General features: G+C 33.9%; 1 protein-coding gene across 1 annotated transcript in view; it reads right to left on the minus strand.

The window, feature by feature from the left end:
• Positions 1-12016, minus strand: part of LOC126749565 (huntingtin-like) — a 158727-nt gene that overhangs the window by 62396 nt on the left and 84315 nt on the right. Inside the window, exon 20 of the mRNA XM_050459281.1 lies at positions 2430-2760. Within this exon, the coding sequence (XP_050315238.1) occupies positions 2430-2760 (331 nt within the window). The remainder of the gene's footprint in view (positions 1-2429; positions 2761-12016) is intronic.

Genomic DNA, 12016 nt, shown 5'->3' on the forward strand with positions numbered 1-12016 from the left:
CCCGAAGACCTTATTCCACTGAGCGAATTAAAACATTATTCATAAACAATAATTGAAACATTATTCAAAATACAGTGGAGTAAGAATAATAAAACGGTTCCACCTGTCCAATTTATGGAATATTCAGGACTAGCCCAAGTCATAAAGGAACTAGATAGGGTGACACCATATAATATTTTTAAACTTCTGATTTCAGACAAAATTGTCGAACATATGGTGTTTCAAACAAACCTCTACGCAGAGCAAACTTTTCACAATTCCGGTAAAAGTTATAAGCCCACCGATAGTGTAGAAATGCGTACATTTATTGGTATAAACTTACTAATGGGTATCAAAAAGCTGCCGTCATATAGGGATTACTGGAGTACAGATCCAATTTTACATGATCCCTATATTAGTAGACTAATAACTGCCCATCGCTTTGGTTGGCTCCTAAGTAATGTACATCTTAATGACAACAACTTCATGCCCAACCGAAATTCCGATAATTTTGATAAATTATATAAGGTAAGACTATTTTTAGAAATGTTGAAATCCAATTTTCAAGCCTGTCTGCATCTCGACGAGCAGACGAGTCTATGATAAAGTTTAAAGGCCGATCTACGATTAAACAATACATGCCTGCAAAGCCAGTAAAGAGAGGCTATAAAGTGTGGATGATAGCTGACAGCACTGTATATTGCTGGGATTTTGAAATATATTGTGGCAAAACCGGTCCTGTTGCAGAAAAATGTTTGGGTACCAAAGTAGTGCTTCAGATGACACAAAATTTAAAACACAGGTATCATAAAATTTTCTTTGATAACTTTTTTACAAATGTCCCCTATGAATAAGCCCTAATGAATCAACTGTATCAAGAAAATTTATATGCCTGTGATACTGTTAGACATACCAGAAAAAATATGCCCCAATTTCTGGAAGATAAAGCAATGCACAGAGGTGATTCTGACTGGTACCTGAGTTCTACAGGACTTTCAGCATTTAAATGGCGCAATAAAAGAACAGTTCACCTTCTTTCAAATTATCACAACCCAGATGACAAAACTAAGGTCAAAAGGAAAGCGAAAGACGGTAGTGTAGAAAACATACCTTGCCTAATAGCGCTGACCGATTACAATAAACATATGAACTCAGTAGATAAATTTGACCAAAGGAGGGCAGTTTACGGCCTCGACCAAAAAAGCAAAAAATGGTGGCATAGAATCATGTTTTTCTTTATTGATGCTGCTGTTGTTAATACTTACGTGCTTTACAAGTTATCTGAAGGGCCTAAAATGAACATGAAAGAATTTCGTTTGAATATTATAGAACATCTAGTTGCTGACAAATTGGTAACATCATTACAGGGTACCGAAAAACCATTACCAACTCCCATCAAAAAAAGGAAACCTTCCCAACCAGAAACGATTAGACTTACTCAAAGTACACATCAGCCAGTACGAACCGGTAGACGAAGATGTGCAGTCTGTAGTTCCAAGGAATTTGAAATACGCACAAACTGGACCTGCAGCGAGTGTCAAGTTCTCCTATGTTTGGGAAAGAACAAGTCTTGTTTTCAGTCCTACCATACAAAATAACTTTAGGTTTAGGCAGTGGTATGGTGGGTCAAAATATGTACCATGGGTTTTGTACCAAGAAAAAAGTAAAAAAATTGATATTTCTGAATGTTATGTTTTATTTAGAGCACCTTGAATTAGTTTTTATGTTTTTTTGTTATAAATAAGAATATTTTTTTTTGTACCACTTGGGAAAATTTTTACCATTTTTTCTGTACCTTAAAGAGTTAAGCACATTTGCAATAAATGCATAGGATTTAATTTGACTCCTCAATTGCAAAATTGGACGCCTTTTTTCGGAGGTAAAATGCTTTGCGCGACCCATATTAACCAACGCGATGCAACGATCTTGTTGAAACTGACTTGTATTTATGGAAAACATCACAAACAAATATTTTACCTGAATAAACAGAGACCAAATAGTTACAATAAAGAAATACTCTTATTTTTTGTCCACAAGATTTTTAAACAATAATTTAAGAAACTTGCTTTTAAACGTTAAGGCATTCTTGGTTTATTTATAAATTTTATCAAGTAGAAAATGCGTAGTATTTTATTTGCAAATTCCAACATATAGCGAAGCTAATTCAATTTGAATTGAAATTTAATATGCACTCTTATTTTTTTGGACGTAGGTTGTGTGCGAAATATATCAAGTGTCATAAAAATGTTATGGGATATTATTATCTAAAACCACTGCTATGCCTAAAGACATAAAAACTCCTAAAATCCCGATATTTTTTAAAGCTATTTGAAATAACAAACGAAAATTTTAAAAGTTAGCAACTTGTGCCATTAATCTTAATTTATAAAACAAAATAGGCTAGTCAAAGTCAAGTATGGATATACATACATTTCCAAATGTCAACTTACAGAAGTAGGTGCTTCCCGGAAAATCATAATAACCACATCATCTAACGGCTTAAACACGTTTGGATTTAATGCAAAAATAAATTTCCTTAGTGACACAAATGAGTTTCTATCGTCAATTCTTATCTTGTTTAACTTCAACATATGCAGAAAAATATTTGCAACTTGGCCAGACCATCGCAGCCATTTGTCCGTGTCGTCGGTGCAATACTTGCTATCTTCCAGTACTAACGTTACGAGGTCTATTACTTCTTTGTATTCCAATAACCGCAAAAGCATTGAAAGTATTACTTCTCTTGTAGTTTCTAATTCTTTCACGTCCGTCGCATTGGTACTGAAAATTAAAAATAGTATATTTATTTTCTCTAGTCAACACATTTTATTTTAATGAAAGTTGGTGCAAACATTCTAATGCCAAGAGAAGGAGTGTAGATCGAAAGTTGAAGATAAGGAAGATGAACTTTGAAACTTGGGTCTCCATCTCTAGGAGATGAGCCCTAAGATACAAAAAAGTTGCAGTACAGTATTATCAAAATTAAAGCGTTATTCCAAAAAGAACTTAAATCGCCCCGCGGATTTTCTACATTAAAACTTCGCGGGGTGACTCTACTAGTAGTGCATTTAATATCATTAAAAAATTTCACGTTACTATTGTTAAAAAATTACACAACAATTGCTAGATTTAATAGAAGTAACTTATATCATGGAGGTATCATAATAATGTTTATTATCTATCATAAGAATTATAATCTCTATATTGTTTGTATTTACAAAATTCCCGACGCGGACGTAAACATATTCTTTCAAACATTACTGAGCTTGCTTGAGTCCCTACCTTTAAAAAGCAAATTAATTTTATGTGGCGATCTTAACATTGACTTCTCGAGTGTGTGTGCTGCTCAAGAATCTCTCCAGTCGATTTTCGACTCACTTGGTATAGTCATGCATATTAGCTCACCAACTGGAACTTCTAAAACTAGCTCCAGCACCATAGATTATGTAGTTTCATCTTTCGGTCCAGGACTCATTGACAATTCTGTCTTAAGTTCAGGTGTCTCTGACCATGAAACACTATTGATAAACTTTGTGTTGTCGTCAAGCACAGGCAAAAATTCCTCGCGAAAATTGAGCCATACTTTTTGTAACAAAAATTCTCTAAATTTCAAGAACCTCTGCCTAACAACTGACTGGAATGTTCTCTCTGGAGATGTTGATACCGAATTCTCTTCCTTTATAAAAACATTATCGAGTTTAGCGTTTAAATCCTTTCCTCTTAAGCCTGTCAAATCTAAAAAACATAAACCTTGGACCACAAAAGGTCTACGTACATCAGCTAAAATCATGCGCTCATTATCCCACCTAAAATTTTCAGACAGCACTTTCTTTCTTAATTACGTAAAACTCTACAGAAAAGTTTACCATAAGACTATAAAGGCCGCCAAGGACATTTATTATGATAGGAGGTTGGCTAAACTTAACTTAACTCTGGAAATCTTGCCAAAGAAACTTGGTCTATTGTAAATGATTTAAGAAATAAGGCTCCCACATCTAGCTACATCTCCACTTCACCGACCAGCCTAAATGATTACTTTGTAAATGTGGCTAAAAATGTAATGAGTACCATAACCCTGTCAATTAATCCAATGTCATATCTTTCTAATTCTAATGTAAACTTGCATAGTTTCTTCTTCACACCCATGGTAACAGCAGAACTTAGTACAATTAAAGACATTAAAAACAAATCTTATCGGGAACTGATGAACTAACGCTAAAAAAGAACTGTCTTAAGACTGCGATAATTATTCCCTTACATAAAGAAGGAGATAAGAAGAAAGCTTCGAACTATCGCCCAATTGCACTTCTCCCTACGCTGTCAAAAATCATTGAACGATTAGTTAAAAGAAAGGCTCCTATCGTTTCTGTCCAAATACAAAATTCTCACTCCTCATCAGTTTGGATTTTTGAATAATTAATGCACAAATGATGCTATGTTTTCTGTTTTTAATAATGTGTACTTCAGCCTTAACAACCACCATTCAACAGCGACAATCTCTCCTGAGTTTTCAAAAGCATTTGATTGTGTAAATCACAACATTTAAATTAATAAGTTACAGTATTACGGATTCAGAGGTACGCCTCTTGAATGGCTTAAGTCGTATCTTAATAACAGAAGTCAGCTTGTAAGGGTTGATTCGACGATGTCTTCTTGCAAGCCAATTGAATATGGAGTACCTCAGGGACCTGATTTAGGCCCTATTTTGTTTCTGCTGTTTATCAACGACCTTTCTAACCTGAATATTAGCGGGAAAATTTGTCTCTTCGTGGACGATAGCAGTTTTACTTGGAGCAATCCGGACAACACAACACTCCATAGTATCGTTTCTATTGACTTATTGACTATAAAGTGTTGGTGCGATTCTAATCTCCTGTGCCTTAACATTTCTAAAAGTAAGGCTTTATCATATAAAAGTGCGTTGAAATCTTTTATACTAAATAACACCACTATTGACGTCATTGATTCAGTAAAAGTATTGGGACTTATTGTGGATAACTTCTTAAAATGGGATTTGCATATTGACGCTTTATCAAAAAAATTAAGCTCTGCCTGTTTTGCGCTCAGATCAGTTTCTAAGGAACTTAATTTGTCCACTGCTAGAACAGTATATTATGACCTTATTGAGTCGCATCTCTGTTCCATTCTGGGGTACGTGTTGCGTTACTTAATTTTAGCGTATTTCCAAGCTACAAAAAAGAGCTGTTTGTTAGTCACTTGGGCTAAACAGTAGAACCCACTGCCAGGATTTCTTTAAAAGATTCAAAATTTTAACACTTCCTTCCTTATTCATATTTGAATCTATTTGTTTAATCCGTAAGCACGTTACAGCTACTTCAGAAGGGCCACTTCACAGTTACTCACTCAGGAACGGAAAGTATGATCTTTATCATCCAACCCCTCGCTCAGAGCTAGTCAAAAAATCGATTCTATATAATGCGAAAAAAATGCACAATCATCTGCCATTAGCAATAAAGTCCATACCTTCCTTTCCCTCATTTCGCAAGGCATTAGATATCGTACTTGCTGGAGAGAGCCTTGTATGCAACGACTTTTTTCTTCATACTTAAATTTAATTTCCACACACTTTTTAATTAAGACAAAAAATCAAAATAAAAATATATTTTTTTAAAAATATTTTATTGTACGCCCTTGTGTTGCTATATATTCTTGATTTGTTTACCTCTTGACCTTGTATATATTTTAGTGTATATTGATTTTTCTTTTTTATTTATTTACTAATTTATTTATTTATTTTTTGTTTGTATTTTGACCTCATACAATTTTGTTAAATTGTATAAACTTTTGTATGTTTGTTTTCTTTATATGTGTATTTTTTATTGTAATTTTGTATGTTCTGTATTCTCTTATTTTTACTTAGGTTTTGTCTACAAATTGTAAAATTTTTTGACAATAACACATTATATTATTATTAAATTAAAGAAAAATGAAAAATTACTGATTCGGCAATAACGACCTTAAAATAAAACACCTTTATTTAGACTAAAGTCTTTATTAAGACTCAAATCTTTTCTGAAAAATGGGTGTTGCTGTGTTACTCATAGTTATAAAAGAGATAGTCAGATTCAAGTAAAAATAAAATTGAGATAATATTGAATAAACAATTACTCTGTACTCGCTCGTCAAAGTTTTTCTAACAAGATCTCAAAGACATAAAAACATAAATGTGGCGTCCTGACGCAAACCCGGAAGCAAATGATTTCACTAGAGAAAAACTTTATTAATGACAAAGAAAGACTTTATTAATGACATGTATCCATGGAAGAACGTTATTCAGACCATAGGTACATCTATTTTAACCCTACAAGTCGGAACTCCAGAGGCAACTAGTGTAGGTTGGTAAAAAGATAATGTATTTAAGTGACCGTGTGGAGAAGTTGACAGATACAATTCTAAAGTCTGTAACCTGGTGGGAAAGAAAAATTGAAAAGATGAGGAAGACAGTAAGAAAGATATTCAATGAGGTAAGAAATGTTGATAGGTGGGAGACATATAGAATACATTTCAGTCTTGACAAGAATTGACAATATCCAGCTCAAAAAAGCGAAAAGGGATTCAGGGAGGCAATACTGTAAGGAACTAGAAAATAGATTCCAAAATATTCGTGTTCAATTACAGGTCTTCCTGTCACTACACTCATTGTATAATTAGACCGAATACTTGGCAATGAGTCTACCCCAAAGATGATCGGGAAAACTGGAAAGTTGCTAAATAAGTAATGACATTTGAGAAGTTCAAATGGGCTATAAGCACCTTAAAAATCTGCTGGACCTGACGGTATCATTCAAGCAATGACGCAACATGAACCAGAAACTTTAATAAATAAGCTGATTGAGATAATGCTTATGGTTATATTCTCGTGAGGTGGCATCAGTCAGTCAGGGTGGCGTTTATACCCAAACCTGGAAAAATCGACCATTGCCAAAAAAAAACCTTTAGAGTAATCAGCCTAATGTCATTTCTTCTGAAGACACTAGACAAAAAAGTAGACCAACACATTAGGGATTAAGCATTAATTTATTTTTGTCCTCTCCTTTAAGACTAATGTGCTTACACAGTAGAAAATTCAGAACAAAGGCAGCGATACATAGAATGGTGTACAAGGTAGAGAAGATTCTGGAAAACGTAGAAGTGATGCTGACCGCTATTCTGGACAGAGGAGGCTTATTTGACAATAAATCATTTGAATCTATAACGAAAGCCGCAAGGGGATCGACTGAGATTTGAAAGCAGCGAATTGCTTAACAACGACAAGGACGATAAATTCCTCTATTGGGAGAAGTTAAATACTTGGGAGTAACCCTAGACTCGGAAACGACCTTTATGATAGTTAGACGAATGCGTGACAGATATGGGGTTTACAACCCAAGATAGTACATTAGACCTACACCAGTAATAAGTAATGATAAACAATTCAGCAAAAAAATATAAAGCCTTAATCATGTTTTAATGGTGTGTTTAAATTTTGCGTTTGTGTATGTACGTTACGCAAGGTTGCCCTTATCCCCACAATAAAATGCCAAATCTTTAAACTTATGTATTATGATTGAATTGCGGCTACTGTGTGCCATCACCAGACAGAACTATACAGTGCTTTCATTTCAAAATGAACTTAACGAACGAACGAACCACCCTTAATAACTTCTTAAAATAATTAAATAAAACACGTCAATTTAGATATTCAGGGACTCTTTAATTTTATATTTGACAAAGTTCTATCAATCACCTCCTCACCTCCAGCTAACCTAACTTTGATATGTCAAATGGGAACTCCCATCGCAGGACACATCATTGTAAGCAGCATTAAAATGTCTATTCAACAATGCCAAAAGAAAAATTAAATCCTTAGAATATTGAAAGACTAGAATTAGTAAGCAACAACTTTGTTTGAGTTCATCATGTGTACAGGGGTAAGGGGGGTTGCTTTGTTTACAAACATATTCACCGATTCTCTGTTCTCAAGCTTTCACACGTTTTCAAAAGAGGAAATTTTCAACTATATATCAACGCATATAATAATGTTAATTTAACTTATTGGTATTAGATTTTGGATTAAGTATAAAAAGTAGAAATAGATATATCTTATTCTAAGCGCAAAGAAAAGATCTTCAAAGCAGAAAAAAATTAGTAACATTCTTATTCCTCAAACCGCCTTTAAAGAAGTTGGAATGGCAACACCGCAAGCAAAAACTGCTGTCATCTTGTCAAACGGATTTATGTTTACATTCGGCATTTGTGAAGTTCTCCATTTTTATGGCACCATAGAAAAAAGGCGATTCATGCCGATCTTTTCACGAGTAAATACCGATACTGACATGACATCATGATACTGTCATCATAAACGTAGAATAATAAAACCTTATTAAGACATCTATAATACTTATAAAATACTTAATTTCCATAAAAATGCTTTTTATTAGATAGGTGCCTTTATTCTAATGAAGTATATTGTAGAATTCTATAAAGAGATAATAAACGGTAATACTGTTAATAATTTAAAACATAATCTAGTATTAATAAATATTTATCATGCAAATATTTTTTGACGACGTCACTGGTAAAGATTCCTTGTGTTGGTGGAATCAACAATGCGATCAAGCGGCTTCATATTTTATTAAAGAGGAACATTTTTTTTGCCATTTCTACGTAAGCATTGGGCATCATTGCATCAGAGATGTTGCAAGCAAACAAACTGCCCATAGTTTCATGGCAATGCTAATTTTAGCCATTCAATGTTCTAAGATTAAATCGGTTGACGTACCAGCGAATAGTGAGCTAAAATGTCTGGCAATAATGAATATTTTATCGACCTCAAACTCATTTCAAATGGCTTGCCTAAGTGGGATACATTATTATATTAAAGGGCATATAATCTCCTATCTAATCAAATCGAAAAAAACAAAATCATTAAGCGAATAGGAAGCAAAAATGTGTGGTAATAAAATACATTTTATTAATTTAAACATTGGTAGGTCAAATGGCTGGCTCATAGTGTCACACATTTTTTTATGGCAAACAATTTTCCATCTTACTTCGCAAAATTGATGCAAGTTGAAGCGATTTACCAGTAAAAATGTATGATAATAAACAGTTCATTGAGTCCAAATATATTTTTTAAAATATGCATTCATTATTTGCGAGAAAATAACTAATGCCATTTTGAAATTCTTCCTAAAATTTTTTGCAGTACCTAATAGTTACAACAATAACACTGCACTAACTAGCATTTTTAAGTTTAAAAACCAGTTGATTACATAGGTCTACAAAATAACACTTTTTGAGAGATGTTATATATAAATAGAGAGATATAAATTTGATACGCTGATTTCAATTTTGTCATCCATTTTTATGCATCACATAAGATGTTTTTGCAAATCACAAAAAATTAATAATATAAGCCTTAAATACAACTATATTTATTAATTAAAGAAAAATATCAGGTATGCTTAAAATATAACGTAATTTTAATGCTTAACTTAATGAAATCTTCGCCTTTTTATTAGAAAACTGCGTTTTGTAGAATTTCTACTGTGAATTTTATGCGTATTATCACGTTGTAGCATCCAGCAGTAGTCTGCTATCATCGATACACTCCATCTACTCTGGTAACGCCTTTCCATCTCTTTAATATCTTGGTGGAAACGTTCTCCTTGCTCCTCGCTACTGCCCCAAGATTTCCCGGAAAGTGGTTTAGATGTGCGAATAGAAAGTGTACCTTTAAACTCATGTTGCAGGCTAACACACGAAAATGTTCCAACATTTTCCTGACTATGCTCTTATAGTCTGGATCCTTGTTATTTCCCAAGAACTTGTCAATAACTTCTTTAAATAGGCACCAGGCTTCCTTTTCGATAGGCGTCATAGAATGTTGAAAGTCTTGGTCTCTACATAAAGCCCTAATATCGGGACCTACAAAAACTCCCTCCTTTAATTTGGCATCTTGGGAAATTTTGCAGTAATATACTTGAAACAGTTTCCGTTTTTGTCGAGAGCTTTGACAAACTATTTCATCAGGCCCAATTTTATATGCAGAGTTTTTTTTGTGGTCAACTAAGGTATTGTACTTTATATTTTTGCTTCCCGGCGTAAGGTTATCTCTTGTAGGCCACTCCTTTTGATTCCACTGTTTATCTCGTGCTCGGCTGTCCCATTCACAAATGAAGCACGGATGTTTAGTATATCCTGACTGCTGCCCAAGAAGCATACAGAGGACATTTAAGTCTCCACAAAGCATCCAGTTATGTTCTCGGTATTTTATTTTTTCCAAGAGAAGTTTCAAATTTTCGTAATTTACCTTTAGGTGAACAGAATGAGCAACAGGAACAGAGGCTAGCATATTACCATTGTGTAACAAAACACCTTTTAGACTTCTTTTACTGGAGTCAATAAAACGTCGCCATTCTTCCTTTTCGTAAGAGGTAGCTCCTTCCTAGCTTTATAACTACTTCAGGTATATTGTTACAATATACTAAGGATCCTTTTTGAATGAAAATATGGGCTTAGATCTTTTTCTCGATTTCTGTAGAAACTGGTTGATGTTCCTGGAGCCAGCAAATTCTTGTCACGAAGTCTGGATGCTAGAAGTTCTGAGGCATTTTTGGGAAGATTAAGGTCTTTTACTAAATCATTTAATTAAATAGTTCTGGCCTTCTTTCGGTTCCAGAAGTGAAGTCGACATCAGTGCCAGTCGAGTCAACTACAGACTGCTCCGAATCAGATGATAACAAATTTTCAATTTCCTTAGGTGGAACAGGTAGATCAGGACCATGAGGAATAAGCCTAATAGCGGAATTTAGATTGAGGTATAAAATGTCCTTTTTATTCTTGCCATTAAAACCTTTTAAATCGAAGGAACAAAAGTAGCAATCATCAGTATGGTTTTTTGACTCATGCCACACCATAGGAACCGCGAAACTCAATGACTTTTTTATACCCTTTGTCTAATTCCTTAAAGCTTCTACACAAACCCTACATACAATGTGTGGTGCCCAAGATTTGTCTTGACTTCCAATTTGCACTCCAAAGTAGGCACAATACGCATTACGCACAAATGAGGTTCTGTCTCTGTTTTGTAACCACAAAAATAACAAAAATAGTCTGCTTTATTAACACAGCGTCTCCTTTCCATGGCTCAAAAAAAAACACAACGATTACGGAGCACGGCAAAACACTCACTCGAACCGTTAAACAGTGACTGGTTTTTACGGTTTTTGTTAAGTTCAGTTACGGCTGTAAGAGCGAACTCGCGGTTTTACGCTAGTTAACAAATATTACAATGATGCCACAATTCAGTATTTTAATTAAATGTTTTTCAAATATTGGTTTTTGTCATATTTATGCTAAAAAACTTTTTGCAGAATTTTATATATTATACTATTTTCTTATAAAATAAGGAATTTGATCAAGATATCAGTTTGTGAAAAATAAGGATGTGATAGGACAAAGTTAAGGTCAGTTTCGGATTTAGGAGGTCAAAATTAGTTAAGAAGAGATGTTGATTCAAAAACATTGCAATTTTGCTGTAGACCTGTGTTATTATTGTTAAAATTGTCATTCTGACGCCCAGTTAAAATTTCAGAAGTGCGAATAGTTTAAAATGATGTATACGCTAGCCGAAAGAATATAAATGATTTTTCTTTATAGCGCTGAAGATTCTTATAGAGAATTTAATGACAGACATCCAGACAAGAACGTGGGCCATAAATATGTGCTAGAATTGGTAAGGAAGTATGTTTGCAATAAAAAGTGTACTGAGGAAAGGGTTCTTAATGAAGCATGCCAAATTGAGGTACTGGGACAATTCCCAATGGATCCAACATTATCAATCCTTAAAGTCGCAGAGTTAACTAATATTTCAACAGGTTGTGTACACAAAATTTTGAACACAAATACGTTTTTTTTCCCTATACAAAATTCAAATCCTTTAACAACTACGACAAGACGATTTTGATAGGAGAATTGAATTTTGCGAACTGATGTGCCAGCGAATTGATGAGGACCACTATTGAGTAAAGAA

The sequence above is a fragment of the Anthonomus grandis genome, unplaced genomic scaffold (assembly GCF_022605725.1).
Source record: "Anthonomus grandis grandis unplaced genomic scaffold, icAntGran1.3 ctg00000319.1, whole genome shotgun sequence".
Lineage (NCBI taxonomy): Eukaryota > Metazoa > Arthropoda > Insecta > Coleoptera > Curculionidae > Anthonomus > Anthonomus grandis.